Source organism: Micromesistius poutassou (genome assembly GCF_964030765.1).
Source record: "Micromesistius poutassou genome assembly, chromosome: 9".
In the NCBI taxonomy this organism is placed as follows: domain Eukaryota; kingdom Metazoa; phylum Chordata; class Actinopteri; order Gadiformes; family Gadidae; genus Micromesistius; species Micromesistius poutassou.
Window position 1 is genome coordinate 11,385,777 of NC_140279.1, and position 17,019 is coordinate 11,402,795.

The 17,019-nt window shown below is 50.5% G+C and overlaps 3 protein-coding genes across 3 annotated transcripts; 2 read left to right on the top strand and 1 right to left on the bottom strand.

Moving 5' to 3' along the window:
* The first annotated feature begins 1,159 nt into the window (after positions 1 to 1,159).
* On the top strand, positions 1,160 to 5,926 carry prrg1 (proline rich Gla (G-carboxyglutamic acid) 1). Its single transcript, XM_084472574.1, has 4 exons — positions 1,160 to 1,262; positions 1,918 to 1,955; positions 2,979 to 3,139; positions 4,064 to 5,926. Exons 2-4 carry the CDS (start codon positions 1,946 to 1,948, stop codon positions 4,517 to 4,519), a joined length of 627 nt encoding a protein of 208 aa, XP_084328700.1. The 5' UTR covers positions 1,160 to 1,262; positions 1,918 to 1,945; the 3' UTR covers positions 4,520 to 5,926.
* A 1,073-nt stretch (positions 5,927 to 6,999) lies between these two features.
* On the bottom strand, positions 7,000 to 11,433 carry cpox (coproporphyrinogen oxidase). The gene is made up of 7 exons (XM_084472711.1): positions 10,776 to 11,433; positions 10,525 to 10,668; positions 10,047 to 10,157; positions 9,689 to 9,830; positions 8,669 to 8,887; positions 8,072 to 8,176; positions 7,000 to 7,675 (listed from the first exon to the last, which is right to left on the bottom strand). The coding sequence occupies exons 1-7, from the start codon at positions 11,332 to 11,334 to the stop codon at positions 7,591 to 7,593; spliced, it is 1,365 nt and encodes a 454-aa protein (XP_084328837.1). The 5' UTR covers positions 11,335 to 11,433; the 3' UTR covers positions 7,000 to 7,590.
* A 444-nt stretch (positions 11,434 to 11,877) lies between these two features.
* Positions 11,878 to 16,743, top strand: ccdc181 (coiled-coil domain containing 181; the record flags this gene model as incomplete). The annotated part of the gene is made up of 6 exons (XM_084473586.1): positions 11,878 to 11,981; positions 12,911 to 13,027; positions 13,993 to 15,090; positions 15,524 to 15,670; positions 15,934 to 16,091; positions 16,572 to 16,743. The coding sequence occupies exons 2-6, from the start codon at positions 12,926 to 12,928 to the stop codon at positions 16,741 to 16,743; spliced, it is 1,677 nt and encodes a 558-aa protein (XP_084329712.1). The 5' UTR covers positions 11,878 to 11,981; positions 12,911 to 12,925.
* Between the last annotated feature and the right edge of the window lie 276 nt (positions 16,744 to 17,019).

Below are 17,019 nucleotides of genomic sequence, written 5' to 3' on the forward strand. Positions count from 1 at the left end.
TGTGTGTGTGTGTGTGTGTGTGTGTGTGTGTGTGTGTGTGTGTGTGCGCATGCGCATGTATGTGCATAAATGTATAATAAACAGGAGAGTCAAATGTGCCTGGTGGCAAAGTCTTTAATATCAGCCCTACTGATTACAGATTGTATCATCAGACCTCACACACATACACACACACACACACACACACACACACACACACACACACACACACACACACACACACACACACACACACACACACACACACACACACACACACAAATAAAAAGACAGGGATGGCCCTTGCTGTCAAAGCAAAACAATGGAGCCTACTTTACAACTTTGCTGACTATCTGTCTCATATCAGGTATTAGTGAGGTTATAGTTGACCGATTGCTGTAGCCAAATAACAATAGAATACCTTCTTTCCGCCTATTAAAAAGCTTTTTGTCCTATGAATAACAGCAGATTGCTCACCCCAGCTCTTTACACAGGCAGCAATCACACGGGCTTTCTGGCAATAGCACGTCGACTACAACAGAGGCCAGTATAACACAGAGAAGGCCAGAGTGTATGTTTCTGGCAATGTCCGTCTGGCAATGCCGCTATAGAGATGGAATCAGCTGTCAGTCATGTTATATAATCATCATAATAAGAAGAACAATGTATTTTTATTACGAAGAATATAATTAATTATATGAAATTCATTGTTTTGTGAGGTTAAAACTAGATGTGTCGAAATTGATGTTAAATATTATAGAGAATCAGAGTGGGTAGAATGATAGGTAAAGAGAGAAACTATATGTAGGCATAAATATTAATCCATAATCCTGGGATAATCCATTGCGATTACAATGCGATTATAATGAGTTTGAATGGAAGGGAGAAAATTATTATATAATTAAAAATGTAAAAGCCGAGATTTGCATGAGTGACATGCATTTGATATACTGTATAGCCTTTTAGAGATCAACTTCATAAAACTATCTATTCGGACACAGCTAAAAAGTACCATTCGACCCTTCGATCCATTGTACTACGCAGATAAAGTAAACCCGCTAATGCAAAGCAATACAAAATAAAAGTTTTGTTACTTTTCGGTGATTCTGGTTATAATAATAGCAGGCCCTCTGTGTATTGGTGACTAAATGGACCCCTGTGGCCCTTTAACATGAGACAGGCCAACAACAACTCCACCGTGCGCATGCGCAGCAAAGGACGGAGCGGAGAGCGGAGAGGAGACACGAGATTGTTTAGGCGATCTGGGGGAACGGAAACGCAAGGTAAAGTACATTTCTGCATATCCAGCTTTGTCCAAGATTATAAAATCTTATCGATAACAGCGATATTCGACCGGGGCTTTAATTGAGGCGTGCTGACGTGACGCTAATGATGGAGACGCGTGCTCCCGTTATCAGCCCGTTAGACGCGCTCCGGGTCCCCGTCGCTCTAGTCCTACGGTTCACCCGGTCCCGTTAGACGGCCCGTACCTCACAGCCCACCGGGTCGTCATGGGCCTAACAACATCCATCTCAGTGGTTGTATCTGCCGACGTGTGTGTGTGTGTGTGTGTGTGTGTGTGTGTCCGTCTCCGGTGGATCAGAGTAGCGGTGTGTGTCCGGGGCGGTGGTGCTTTTTGTGTGAGGCGTTTGTTCCTGTGGTCTATTTTCGGTCAGTGCGGCCACATTCCGGTCACTCCGGCCGGCCGTCCTCAGCAGCCATCATGGGTCAGTCTTTACGAGTCGGTCGCGGATGTCTCACGGATATCAACACGGCTGTTTTTGGTCGTAATGCTTTCCATAAGAAAGGGCCACACGTCCAACACTAGTTGCTACCGCTGTACAAGTGAGAGATGTCCTCAGCGACAACCACAACACAGTTCATCCGGGCTCTGGTTGCAGCCTGTGTCGATTGATTGATTTGTATTTTATTTTACAGACCGACAAAAAGACAGATCTGCAGGATCATGGGGAGCGGTGAGTGGTCTACCTTCGCTTCAGGGAATACACACACCAGAGAGTTTCTTTATCAAACGGCCAATCACCTCCTAGGATATCGCTCCCCTTCTATGTTAAATACTGCAGGGCTGCTGAACTGCTTTACATATCGAACTGAACTGTGTGAGCTCGTGCTTCTTCCTGGTGTGTGTTCGTTCAATTGAACCCCCTGAGGCTAAACATATCTCATGCTCATCCAGTGTGCTGTAGCTAGACAACCATTCCTCCTGTTGGCTCTCTCTCTCTCTCCCCTGTGAGCCTTTGGTGCCAACATCAAATCAAAAGAGCTTTTGTTTTAGAGTTAGAAATGCAGCGATGGTAGGCGACACTCTGCTCCTCTCAACCGGCCTTTGTTTCAGACCCAAATCTCCCCGGCTCTTCCTGTTTTGGTGGCGGTTAAACCTCCGCTTGACTATGCATTCCCCCCAGGGCTTTCCCTCCAACACACTCCCTGCCCCCCTCCGCCCACCCCACCCATGGTTGATTAACCCCCGGCGCTGCCTGCCAACCAACCGACGCACCCACCGGCAGCTAGCGCCAAACAAACATTCACTGATTCACCCCTCCGTCCCCTCGCCCCACCGTGCCCCCCGCCCCACCACCCCACCCAGTGTCCCTGCTTGCGGACGGAGCCCAACACACCGAACAACCGCTTGCGCTAAACAAACTGATTCACCCTCTCATCCCTCCGTCCGTGTCCCCCCCAAGTGGACGTCGCTTACTCGGTCCTGCGGCGGCTGATTCACCCTCTCCCTCTCTGATTCACCCTCTCCCTCTCTGATTCACCCTCTCCCTCTCTGATTCACCCTCTCCCTCACTGATTCACCCTCTCCCTCTCTGATTCACCCTCTCCCTCACTGATTCACCCTCTCCCTCTCTGATTCACCCTCTCCCTCTCTGATTCACCCTCTCCCTCACTGATTCACCCTCTCCCTCACTGATTCACCCTCTCCCTCTCTGATTCACCCTCTCCCTTTCTGATTCATCCTGTCACCCCCCCAGTGTTCCTGCCTGCGGACGTGGCCCACTCAGTGCTGCGGCGGCTGCGCAGGGCGAACTTCCTGCTGGAGGAGCTGAAGCAGGGCAACATCCAGAGGGAGTGCCGCGAGGAGATCTGCACCTTTGAGGAGGCAAGGGAGGCCTTCGAGGACAACGAGAAGACGGTGAGCTCCAGGGGGCTGGGGAGCCAGGGGGCTGGGCTCCAGGGGGCTGAGGAGCCAGGGGGCTGGGCTCCAGGGGGCTGAGGAGCCAGGGGGCTGGGCTCCACGGGGCTGGGCATGTTGTTATTGTTGTTATGCTTCTGGGAGAAATATCATCAGTACTTGCTTTTGAATTTTAAGTTTTTGAAATGTCCCTATCCCTAAGTATCGTGAATACTTTTTTCAAAGTATTTGTCCTTGTTCAGTGTCATGAATACTTTCTTTTGAATTGGAAGTATTTGTTCTATTAAGTATCATGAATACTTTCCTTTTTATTCATTCAATGGGGAGAGTTCTTCTTGGTTCCTGACAGCTTATCCATAATATCAGTAAATTAAGTCCCCCCACAACAGAAATACCATGGAAATGAATGGGTGTGTGTGTGTGTGTCGGTCTGCACGCACACAGGCAGCTGGGTGCTACGTCAGAGAGTGAGGAATGTTGCAATGTTTTAGCGGCTGATGAGTATCAGCAGGAAGAGGAGGAACAGAGGAGGAAGTAGCTGTGCCACTGTGCATTAGGGATCCAGATAATGCTCCTTGTTTAGCTCTCTTTCCTCCTCCTATACCTACAGGGAAAATCCTGACAAAAATGTTGAAGGAGAGAATATAAATGTGCACACGTATACGTTTACATTGACAAGACAGCTTACTTGTTACATTGACCTCGACTTGACTCTAGATTTGTTCATCCAACCCTAGCCCTATTTTTATATACATTTACTAATTTATTTGTATACATGTAAGACACTAGTATCCTTTTTTATTTTTTTTTATTTATCCTAATTGTCGAATGCCCGTTGAATCAAATGTCAAAAAAAAATCAAGCTGTCAGGATGCCCTTCATGTTGTTGCCATAAACAAGTCTTTGTCTTTCGATTGGCTGCAGAGGCGTTTCTGGGCGGAGTATGTTCGGGAGAGCACGCCAGCCGGTGGCATGGAGACCGTGATGGGCGGAGTCCACTCCCTCTACCTGATCCTGCCGCTGCTATTGGTGGTGCTGCTGGTTGCCGCGGTAGCCATCACCGTGTGGCACTGCCACTCCCGCAAGCGGTCGGAGCGCAGCCCCGGCCTCGGCCCCTCCCACTACGATGCCGGCCTGTCCGTGGTCTCCATGGATCAGTGGGGGCGGGAGTACCACAACGGCGACCAATCGGAGCTCAGTGCGCACAGCAGCCCGGCCTATCAGAGCTCAGCGAACGCGTCTGGCAGAGCGAGTGCGGGCGACCCGCCCCCGTCTTACGACGAGGCCGTGGGCCAAGCGGACGTCACAGTGGAGACGGAACCGCCGCCGCAGTACGAGGACATCGTCAAGGCGACGAGTGTGGACATCAGCAGCGGCTAGTCGGCCCCTCGTGGCTCTCTCCCCCTCACACCCCCAGACGCCCTAACACACACTAAGACCCCGGGGGAGGACTTCGGCTGGACGCGTCGCAGTGCCGCCGGCCTCCCCGCCGTCACACCTAACACACAGACCTTTTTAGCCCAACGGTTAAAGAACTGTAGTCTGAAACCAGCGCTGTTAAAACTTGCACTAATAACTCACCGAGGACGCAGAGAGACAAGGCCACTATCACAATACCAAAACGCGCCCTCATGTGCCCTTCCTTCCTGCAGTTTCCCTGGTCCGTGGGCGAGGTGGACTCCTATTGGACCGAGGGTGTCAGGCTGCGTGGAGTGTGTGCGCGCGTGTATAAAGCGGAACAAGAATAAAAGTCATTGGAATGTACAGAAAGTCCAAACTATGCGTGTGGTTTATAAGAATTGCTAGAAGCTGATTGTGTAATGGTTGTGTACGTGTGGCCCCGATGGTGTGTGTGTCTCGGTTTGTCTTGCTTGGCATGGATCTGGCTCTGAGCATGGACACGGGGAGGAAGGGGAGGCATTGTTTGCACGTGGAAAGTCAACCCTGGCCTTCTCGCCTGCCTCACAGAAAACAGACATTTTACTCCCACCACGGAAACCCCCCCCCCCCCAATCTCCACCAGCACCTTCCCGGCTGTGACCCCCCCCCCAGGGCCAAGGTCCAGTTCTGGTTACATGGGGCTAGAGACCATGTCTGAATGTGCAACGGCTTGCAAAAGAATAAGGGACTGAAGGGTGAACCATGCGTGAGGAGTAGAACGCTCCTGTCTTCAGAGAGAACCATGCAGTATTAAATGGACAGAGCCAGGTTTAGCATGTGTAATGTGTATATGGAATTGTGTATATATACTGTATGTGTGAATGTACTTTTATGTCTGTCATACATATTGCAGTAAGTGCAGTGAATGCATTGATACTAATGTAGCTGTTTTAAGTGGTGAAGCCACGTGGTGGACAAACTAAGCTATCTAATGGATACTAGGACAGGACCTGGTTTGGTGTTTTGATCTACACAGCAATAAACATCAGCCTAACTCAGACACAAGTCAATTCAAGGCAAATATGCAATACTCCTATGGACAGCCTAGAAGCCAAATGTATCTGCTAGATATTTATTAACATTGATAAATGTCATACATATTCTATACACTTGATACTCTCAAAGCACTGAGTTGAGTATGAACCTTGGCACTGTTGTTTGTTTGGGTTTTTGCGGCCATGACCTTGGAAAGGGTTGTAGCCATATTGGTTGAACATTTAAAGTATATGAATATAGTTCCTCATCTAACAGAATTGCATAATCCTTTTTAATAATACATGCAGTAGGACATGTAAAATCCTTAGGCTATATTCAAAGGCTTGATTTTGTAATAAAAATTAAAATGTGGTTTTGGTGATTTTTCTGCATTAAATCCCTACTTTATCCTTCCTTTGTATTTCAAAGTAGTGTCTCAACAACAGGCATGCAAACTAGTCACCTTTCGGCGAAATTCGCCGTTTTTTAAACAAAATTGGCCACTTGTGTTATTCGTGGAGATCCATTGAGAAAACATTGGGGGTGGGGGGGGGGGGTCTACAGTCTGACGAAAACGAGACGATAACTAAATTTAAAAAAAAAACGAAATGTAAGCGGGACGATTTGGGAAGCGATCCAATCAGAACTAAGCTCTAGGAAGTAGACCTACTGATTGTCCCGCCCGGCAGGTCAACTAGCAGGCGCTTGCTGCGTCACAAGCAAGTGTCCCTTTGTGAACAGTTTGGCGCAACAACCACCGGTTAAAACACAACCAACTTGAAGTCATTGGTAGACGAGTCATCCCAAAATTCACGCAAAGATAATCATCCTTAAACAGTTTTTTCTTTCAAGCTAATATTATGTGTGTTTTTCGCTAAAATTGGAATACAATACAAGCTGAAAGAAACCACCGCTGTCCTGTAACGGTACCGGAGCTCTGTGCTGTCGACACCACAGCACGGCACAGAAAAACAGGATTAACTGTGGTTTCTGAAAAAAAAGTATATCTTTTTTTTTTGGATCTGCGAGCATCTTTTTTTTGGACCTGCGCGCAAGCGAAAAAAAAAGATGCGCGCATGCGAAAAAAAAAGATGCTCGCAGATCCAAAAAAAAAGATGCGCGCAAAAAGATGCCCGTGCAGATCCAAAAAAAAAGATGCACGCGGTCCAAAAAAAAAAGATGCGGGCAGGTCAAAAAAAAAACATTCGTGCGCAGGTCAATTTTTTTAAATTTATTTATTTTTTTAATATAATTTTTTGAATATATATTTTTTATATATAATTTTTTGAATATATATTTTTTTAGATATAATTTTTTTTTTAACTCCCCGGAGTATAACCCTGGAACCCCCTAGTGGGTCTGTGTTTTCCTTGGCTCACGCATCATTCTCACCCCAAAGCAGTTTGCATGCCTGCAACAAGACCATAAAACGAGACTCAGCCAGAGGCAGTATACACTGTTTATTTTCTGTGAAATCGTACCACAATATAATCACATTCATATTACAACAGGTTCAATAACAAAGATAGTTTTACTAACTTACTATCCCTAATGCACATGATTTTAGAGTCCTTTTCAACTAACACAAAAGAGCTCAGCTGAAACTAAATCCCCCACTTCGAGATTAATTGATGTGTCTAGAACTATGTATTAACGCGGTCAAGATCAGCTTACAAAGATAGCTTCAGAATTCAGTGAAACACCTTAAAAGTCCAGTTCAAGAACACAGCTTGTAAACGCAGGCAATGGCTGATGATCAGGCAAAACGGTACTGCTCAGAGTTGGTTTAATCTTACCAAAGGGTACCTCAGGAATCAACAGAAGCAGCCCCATGATGAGACGGCAGAATGTAAGCGATATGCAGGACTCTTGGCAGAACGATGAGAAAAGTGAAATGCGCAGCGGTGCAAACAATCTGTGTGTTTGCTGAGCATTGTTTTCCGCAGAAGCGCAAGCAATTGTGATGTGAACGACAAGTGACAACGTTGAAAAATACAAAAAGGTCGTATCCCTGGATGTTGTTGCCACGGCAACGGTCACAGCCACTCCCGGGGGGTCCGCAGAACCTCCAGCATCTCCGCCTCCCTGGAGCCCTCCTCCGGCTCGTGGGTGTACTCCCACCTGGGAACCACAGGTTAGTTGGTACTCATCCTCAGGTAACAAGGGTTTAGTCCCACCTGGGAACCACAGGTTAGTTGGTACTCATCCTCAGGTAACAAGGGTTTAGTCCCACCTGGGAACCACAGGTTAGTTGGTACTCATCCTCAGGTAACAAGGGTTTAGTCCCACCTGGGAACCACAGGTTAGTTGGTACTCATCCTCAGGTAACAAGGGTTTAGTTAGCCGAGTCCCACATCCCCTGGTTAGTCATCCAAAGCCCAGGTTAGTGGTCAAGCTCAGGTAACAGGGATTTAGTTAGCTGATGCGCAACCAAACCACAGGTTAGTTCTCATCCTGGCGTAACAAGGGTGTTTCATTAGCTGATGCTAAACCAAGCCACTGGGTAAACACACTTACTTGGCGGTCAGGGGTAGAGACATGAGGATGCTCTCGATCCTGGAGCCCGGGGTGGCCAGGCCGAACTTCACCCCCCTGTCGTACACCAGGTTGAACTCGACGTACCTGGAGGGGAGAAACGCGCGGCCTGAGGTCAAGGGGTCAGGCCTTCACTGCATCGATAGCCAAGCAAGAGTCAATGTGGGGTCTACAAGCAGGATGCACTTAGACACACTTCATTACAGAAAACCTGTTCGATGTTGCAAGTCGGTGTAGCGGCTAGGCATTCCTAATTAGCCACGAGGGAGTAAACGTAGCCAAAATAATTCAGTTCCACTACAAGGTATCCGTTTGATCCTTTACTCTTTCTCCTCGTAAACACTGCACAAACTTGTGCAGTGACCGAATCTTTTACTGGCGAGTGCAAGTGCGGTCGACAGAAATGAATCACTCTCTCTCTCTCTGTCTGTCAATGCCAAAAAACAACAAACAGGAGGATGCAATCAGACATGACACTTCCACCGCCCCACCACCACACACAGCAGACCCACGTGTGTCGGGAAACCACTTCCCCGGTGTTGTGTTGGTACTCTGGAGAACACAGGACACGCTCCTCACCTTCCTCTGCGGAGCTGCTGCCACCTCTTCTCCTCCTCGGTGAAGGCGTCGTTCCTGTGTCTGTACACCAGCGGGAGGTAGCACGGCACCACTGTGGAAGTGCAGCTCCTGATGAAGCTGAACGCCTCCTCCTGGCTGGGGGAGTCCAGGTCGTCGAAGAAGATGCCCCCGATGCCTCGCGTCTCCCCCCGGTGGCGGACGTAGAAGTACCGGTCGCACCTGGGGGGGGGGGAATATGCTGAACATTTAGGATGAAAGGTGTTTTTAATGTAGCATGACCACTACACGTATACAAGGCTACTTTGCTATGCCCTATTTATGACTTTGCGTAGCTTAATGGACTACGTTGTTGTTGTCGCTTGCCTTGTCCTAAGAATTTCATTACCCAGAACGACCCCTTTGTTGTACTGTATATTTGACAAATAAACACTTTGACTTGACTTTGACTACACTTTACACATTTAAAGTTCAGACAAGAAAGTAATGCTCTCATTTGTTTAACCTCATTTAAATTGTCATGTTGTCATCGGGTTTGATACAACATTGCACGTGCGTGCCTGACCTGAAGTTAGCACTATTCTAATCTCATAAATGTACCACGCTTTAGATACTAGTTTTGCACTCAGCATTGGTAGTTTGCCATAGGAGCCCATCATGGGTTAGGGAGGTGTATAACGTTGGTATTGTATCCATCAGGGTCAAATCTGCCTTAAACGTCTGGAGGTGAAGCTGACATCATGCTATAGTTAAAAATGCCCTGCTGATGGTAGAAGGAAATGCTCCTCTGTTCATTTCGTCACCGGATCAGTGATTGGCTGGCTCCGATCAAACCGTCTACCGGCCCACGCTTATCACATTCTAACACCAGGGCCACACCCAGCGTGGTGCAGCATTTGTGTGTGTGTGGGGTGTGTGCGTTTGCGTGTGTGCTGCAGACACGCCCACGGGGAAACGCATAACACAAGTCAACGGTAAACCTGTACAGAGTCGAGCGCGCAATCGACCGACAGGGAGGCGCACCATTTCTTGAAGTCGGGGTAGTACTGAGGGTGGTGTTTGTCACAGGCCTCCTTCAGGGTGTTGTGGAACAGGAAGCCATCCTCTTCGTTCAGATAGGTGGGGGTCAGGTCCGTGCCTCCGCCGAACCACCACTGCGTGGAACCTGGTGGGAGGGAGGGAGGGACGGACACACACACACACACACACACACACACACACACACACACACACACACACACACACACACACACACACACACACAGAAGAGGAAGTGAAGAAGAAGTAAAAGACAAAGGCCATCATTCAACTTCACACACAATGGTGTCATGTCTTCCAGACACCGGCCCCGTCGTTTTAGCCTCCCAGCTCCCCCCCTCACCGTCGTCCTCCTCGATCTCAAAGTAGCGGTAGTTGAAGTGCACGGTGGGGACGTGGGGGTTCTTGGGGTGGATGACAGAGCTGATGCCCATGGCGCAGAACGGCAGTTTACCTGGGGAGAGGGAATATTCAGGCGAGAAGACCCAATGACAAAATTACATGATAATGCTCTGGAAAATACTAACCTGCCAAGAGTATACAAATGTCATTTTTACCTATCTTATTATATGGTTGGACGACAATTTTACATCGTTTGGCAGTAACCACTAAGACTAGCAACACACACCCTAATTAATAACATTAATGAAGGGATCACACACAGTGCCCAGACCATAGATGTAAGCAATCCGATAAATACAAACGATAAATAAAACTACTAAGCAATTGATTTATCCAATATACAGCTCAATGCAAGGCATGTATCCCACCCAGAACTGCCCTCAGCGATACTTTCCCACCACCTCGGAACCACAACTTACCGTCTTTCCCCTTGAGGACCTTCCCTCTGCTCTTCATCTGCTTGGCAGCTTCGTCGGTGAGATGTCCGTGCACCACGGACACGCTCACACCGGCCTTCTCAAACACGTTGCTGTCCTGGATCACACAGCTGATCCCCCCGCCGCCTAGCACACACACATACATAACAATAACATTACGCTTCATAATCCATCTCACATTAAAGGTGTCAAATGCAAAGTGAGCCAGGGGATATCCAAGGTCCTCGACTTGCCTTCCGTCCTCTGCCATCGGTCTGTCTTGAACTTGCCCCCGTCCACCTTCTCCAGCTCTCGGCAGAACTCGGCCTGCGTCTCCATGATCAGCAGCTCCATCCTGGTGCACATCTCTCCCTTCTTCTCCTGCAGCACTTGCACGTCGGTCACCGGCAGGGACATGAATCCCTTGCACTTCTCCAAGATGTCATCGTCTTGCTCGGCGACTCGGATGACCATGGAGGCCATCTCAGCGCGCTGGAAGTGACCAGCGTTGGCCACGAATGCTCCCACCACAGCGGCGGCTGCAGCCCCGGCCAGGACCAGCGCCGCTCCCCTCCTCGACCGCCCGGCGAGGGGTCTGCCTGCGGTCCCCTGGCACATGAACCGTACCCCCGTACCCCTGCACAGCCATCTCGCTCCAGGAAGCGAGCTCCACCGGTTGGCCGCGGAGTTATGAAACGACGCGACGTGCGCGTCTTGTAGTCGGGCTAGTCTGCTCACCTTGTGTGAGATGAAGCAGTGCTTTGTGGTGATCTGAGCCGATCTGCTGACCGAATGGAGTAGGAGGGCGGCCATTGGCAGGTATCCTAGGTGTGTACAGTAGTTGTTACACTTTGGGTCGGTCCGCAAACATTATCACAAGCTGGCGTAACGTGCTATCTGTCTTGGGGGCGTGTGCTATGGGTCTTGCACTTTGGCACCGAAATGGGAGGTTATGGGTAATGTAGTTCTTCAGCACCCGATAAGACGGCAGCCCAGAAGGGCCAGCTAGCAATGCGCCTTTTGATTAATGGTGGCACCTCAAAAAACATGTGTGAACACATATAAACACGTGTTAACAAATGTTAACATATCGCTGACCTTATTTAAACAATGTATCTACATAACAAGTTAACAGATCAGTTGCTCTCCCTTTATGTTTAGGTTTCTAACACGCACGCACGCACGCACGCACGCACGCACGCACGCGGCAGCGCCAGCACCAGTCCTTTTGCGCGTGCGCGATACTGTAACGCGTGTTGTAGGTCTCCATGGCAACGACTATTAAAGCCTTAAGAGACGAACAGCGGAACCGAGAGCAGATTATGCGCCCTGCTGTCGCTGCAGACACAGTCAGTGGGGCTGCAGGCTGCGGGAAATGGATCATTAACCCCAATAACTTTAAACACAAACTGGTTTCCCTCCTCGCCTCTCGACATTAGGACCCACAGCAACAGGTGCTGGTGAGTTTATCGCTTCGTTAAGCTGCTGGGAACTACTTTAAAACACGGGCATGGAGTTGTATTACATGCATGTATGTATTATTCTGTCCATTATATGCATGGTAACCTATAGGCCCTGCTGATGTATGGTGGCTTCCCTTCTTTGGCTTTGATGGGAGGGAGGTTGTTCAGATGGTGAGATCAGCTGTGTAGGCCTGCCTGTGTTGCAGACTGGTTGCTTGGTTGTGTGTTATGCTTGTGTCAGCGAGTTTCCTGCCATCATTGTAGTGTTATGCTTTTGAGCGATCAGAGAACATTAGACTGGAGAACAAGTTCAACACCTGTAAGGATGGACTGATGGAGGTGGAGGAGAGGGGGCCACGTCCATCGTGATGGACAGTTTGAGTTCAGGGGGATGGACCGAGTTTGAATCAATTGTTATAACCTTAATGACAGTTTTGGGTTTTTGTTTTGTGTGAGGAATTAAAATGTTTTCCATTTTATTTTTCTATCCACTAAAATCTTTTTTTATGTTGTCCTGTATAGAAATACTTTGTAATGCTCTCAACCTGAAGGTATAGTGTGTCTATTGTCTTAGAGTAATGAATATAACCTCATCCCTTTAATCAACAGTCTGTATCGTCTGTATTGGGAAACCATACATCCACAACAATATTTTCAAGTGCCACCAGAGAGCTGTAGAGACAGCTTCATAACAAAATGCTAATTATACAGCGTTTTACAAATGGTAAACTCTGTCTGTCCGACTGACCTGTAACTGATATGTCTGAGGCCGGATAACCAGAGCAATTAATCAGGTGTCTGGTCAGGTATCAAGCCAAGTCTGCAGCTGAAACTGACTATTCTTTTCTTTGGCTTTGTGTCTCTGGGAAAAAAAACACCTCTGCTTCCTCTGCTTTGTTTGATTTGACATTTGTGTTTGGTTCCAGGGGTTTCACAGGACCATGAGTGAGGCAGTGCTGAATAAAGCCCTGGACGGCTACGAGGATGACTTTGAGAAGGACCTGGACTGGCTGATCAGCGAAGAGAGTCGCAGCGAGGATCAGGTAGGGGCAGGTGTGGGCAGGATTCTGGGGGTAGGGGCTAGAAGGTGTTCCAGGTGCTGTGTTCGATCCCCGACGTCTGACACCTACCTGTGGGCCCCCTTAGCAAGACGCCTCACCCCTACCGGGTCATTGACCACATGCACTGTATCTGCACACACTGTAAGTCACTTTGGATAAAGGCATCTTCTGAATAATTCATAACACCTCTCATTCCCAAATAATGGCTTAATGCCTGAATGTGTTGCTTTATGTTTTCTATGGCTTCCTTAAGTCTGTCTGTTTAGTTTAGTGTTTATCATTAATTGGACGATTGCCACCAACCCCCAAACACTCTCACATGTAATCACCGTGAAAGGTATAGGCTGTCGTGTGCGTGGGTCTCCATTGTACTTACCGCACAGCAGAACCCACAGGATACACGTGCTCCTTCAGAGGGTTACAGTGAGTAGGGTTGGGTTACCCACACGGGGCTGGTACCAGGCTGCCAAGTGAAACCTGCTCCCCTCACACACAGGGACACACTTTCACTCTGCTCCAAGGACCCCAGACTATTGTATACATGCCACTGAGGGATGCATAGTTGATAGGCGCGCGCGCACACACACACACACACACACACACACACACACACACACACACACACACACACACACACTTACAAAGGGGCCCACACACACATACACATACACGCACACAAACACAAACACACACACACACACATGCACATGCACACACACACGCACACACACCCTAACCCAGACCATAGCTACACGGACACACACACCCACACCCACACACAACCTAACCCTAACTCACAGATACAGACACATGCACACACACACACACACACATACACACAAACACACACACACATAGCGCGACTGTGTTGAAACAGGCTGCCTTGTAGCCGATGATGGTATTTCCGTTCACTCATTCATTGTTTTTTCGGTGACATCATCGTCCAGGGTCCCGACTACGACGACATCGAGGCTGAGATCGACAAGGAGCTGGAGGAGTCGGAGAAGGAGTCCTCCACCAAAGAGGAGAAGAAGAACAGCCAGAAGGCGAAGGAGAAGAGGAGGACGGCCGGAGCGCAGGGAGCCGGGGACAATAAGCAGCAGGAGGAGGAGCAGGAGGAGGAGGAGGAGCGATGGCCCTCCCCCATGGCCCCCCTGGAGTACGACCCGGGCCGCTACGACAGCCCGTCCCAGCGGGGGTCCCCCTCCCTAGCCCCGCCCCCAGCGGCGGAGGCGGCAGACGAGCAGACGGACGAGGAGAAGAAGTACATCCTGGACAAGATCCAGCAGGCCAACCGCGAGTTGCGGGACCAGGAGGCGCCGGACGCCTCGCGGCGGCGCCGGCTGCACTTCAAGGACAAGCTGGTGGACCTGGTGGTCCCGCCGCTGGAGTACCAGCAGCCCCCCGCGGTCGAGGCCCCGACACCTCCTGGGGACGCGGAGGCGGAGGGGGAGGTGTCGGGGAGGCTGTCGGAGCTCAACATCTCCCCCAGGAAGGAGGGCGCAGCCGGGGAGGGCGGCGGCCGGGCGGCAGTGGCGGCGGCGGCGGGGGGGTCGGTCGCAGACGGCCTGGCGGGGGGGGACTCCGGAGGAGAAGGGGGTAAAGAGGGGAGGGTCCTGGTGGAGAAGGACGGAAAGTTTGACCTGGTGAGTCTGAAGGAGGTGGAGAGCCACGGCGGCCTGCTCCCACCGCTGGCCAAACACTCCAGGGACACCGCCCCCCGCTCCTCCCCGCGCCTAGCGCAGGCGTCTCCGGAACGACACAAGGCGCGCTCCTCCTCCTCCTTCTCCGCCCCCTCCTCCTCCTCTCGCGCCGTCACCCACCAGAGCGTGGAGCACCTGAGGGCCCCCCGGCCTCCCTCCCAGCCCCGGAGCCGGCCCAGCTCGGCCAGCCACAGCGTGAGGGGCAGCCTGAAGCAGGGGGCCCGGCGCAGGGTCCAGTCGGCGGCGGGCAGCCCCAGCCAGGCAGCCATGTACACCGCGTCCCCCCAGCAGAAGGAGATGCTGCAGAAGATCCAGCAGAGGAGGGACCGGCTGGCCAGAGAGGTAGAACACACGACAGGATTTGTGGTTAGTGGTGAAAAAGAAGGTTGGATTACTTTAGATGTGTCGTTGCGAGCGGTGTTGTTGTGTTGGAATACGTTTAGCAAAGTGCAAACCTAAAGAAATGATGCATACTAGCGATTGTATCGACTGTTGACCTTATTCACCTTCTCCCCTCTTCTCTCGCCACCTCTCCCCCCCTTCTCTCTCCTCCTCCCCTCTCTCCACCCCTCCCCCCCCTCTTCTCTCGCCACCTCTCCCCCCTCTTCTCTCTCCTCCTCCCCTCTCTCCACCTCCCCTCTCTCCACCCCTCCCCCCCCTCTTCTCTCGCCACCTCTCCCCCCTCTTCTCTCTCCTCCTCCCCTCTCTCCACCTCCCCTCTCTCCACCTCTCCCCCCCTCTTCTCTCCTCCTCCCCTCCCCCCCCCCTCCCCCAGGCACAGCAGAGGAAGCAGGAGGAAGAGGAGCAGAAGAGGCAGGACAACGAGCTGGCCTTCCGGGCGTGGCTGAAGAGGAAGGGAGAGCAGGTCCGGGCGGAGAGGAGGGTCCATCGAGCGCAGGAGATGGAGAGACAGAACGGCAGAGTAAAGACCCCCACACACCAGAGCCACACCCATCAGAGCCACAACCCTCAGAGCCCCAACCATCAGAGCCACACCCATCAGAGCCACACCCATCAGGGCCACACAGCTGGGCTAATGTTTCAGTGAACTAAAGGAAAACTTAGAGATTCATTATTTCCGAGCTATTCACTATTTACATACTGTTATTATAATAATTGACTCACCTACTTGTACATATTCAAAGCCTATTCACTTATTAATCATTACGTGACCACGTCCTGCAGAGAGACACGGGTGATGGAGAGCAGGCCTTCAGGTTCTGGCTGCGGAGGAAACAGGAGCAGCTAGTCAGAGAGCGGGAGATGGAGGAGATGAGGAAGATGGAGGAGGAGAGCGGCTACATCCTACACAACCGGGAGGAGTGCGAGCAGGCCTTTAAAGAGTGGGTCTTGCTTCTTACTTTTTTTAAACCTTGAATTGGTTATCCCAGGCAGGTCTATTTACATAAGACAAGTTATACTTTATTAATCCCAGACATTGTGCCTTATAACATGCACTATTTGGTCATCAATTCTTAGTTCTGTACAAAATCTGGAGGACAACTGGAGCGGCCAGTGTACAAATCTGGTTCCCTAAGTGGTGCACTACTTACATACGCAAAGTAGCGCACAATTAGATGTACACTTGGCCCAATCCCAATTCACCCATTAGCCCCACCCCTCCTTTTTTCTGTTTCGAGGGGCAAGTTGAAGCCGCTCAAAGAGGGGTATAGGACTACAAAAGGAGAATTGAGATTGGGCCTCCTCACTATATCCCACGATGCATTGCGGTCCCGGACACGGCCTCTGTTTAACCTCCTCCCCCCTGCGCCTGCCTGCCTGCCTCCCTCCCTCCCGCATCCCCCCCCCCTCTCCCTCTCCAGGTGGCTGAAGCAGAAGCGGGCGGAGAAGCGTGCGGAGCAGCAGGCGGCCCGCCAGCTCTCGCGCCGTCTTGTGGTGGAGGAGCGGCGGGCGCGGCGCATGCAGGACCTGATGTGCAGCGTGAACGAGGCCAAGCCCTTCAGGTTCATGGAGCCGCTGTCCTACCGCTTCTGAGCCCCGCTCGGGAGGACGGGAGGACGGGAGGACGTCGCTGGTCGCTCCACGTGGTTTTTGTAATAAAATAAAAAAAAGTAGGACTCGTGTTTTTCACGGGTGTGTTACGGATAGCGACTTGTATCGCCTGTTCTATCGTCACGTCCCCGTGTATTTGCGTATTAGTTTACGGTGATTTGGCATGTTCTTCGTTTGGCCGCACACAGTGATGGGAACAGAGTTATTAAATAGTCGAAGAGAAACGTGTGTTGCTGCTGTTGTTGTTGTTGTTGTTGT

Coding starts and splice junctions, on each gene's coding strand:
- cpox (XM_084472711.1), bottom strand. CDS start 11,334: ATGGCCGCCCTCCTACTCCATTCGGTCAGCAGATCGGCTCAGATCACC. Junction 10,158..10,524: donor GGTCCTCAAGGGGAAAGACG/GTAAGTTGTGGT, acceptor CCCTCTCCCCAG/GTAAACTGCCGTTCTGCGCC. Junction 8,888..9,688: donor TACCCCGACTTCAAGAAATG/GTGCGCCTCCCT, acceptor CCCCCCCCCCAG/GTGCGACCGGTACTTCTACG.
- prrg1 (XM_084472574.1), top strand. Junction 3,140..4,063: donor TCGAGGACAACGAGAAGACG/GTGAGCTCCAGG, acceptor GATTGGCTGCAG/AGGCGTTTCTGGGCGGAGTA.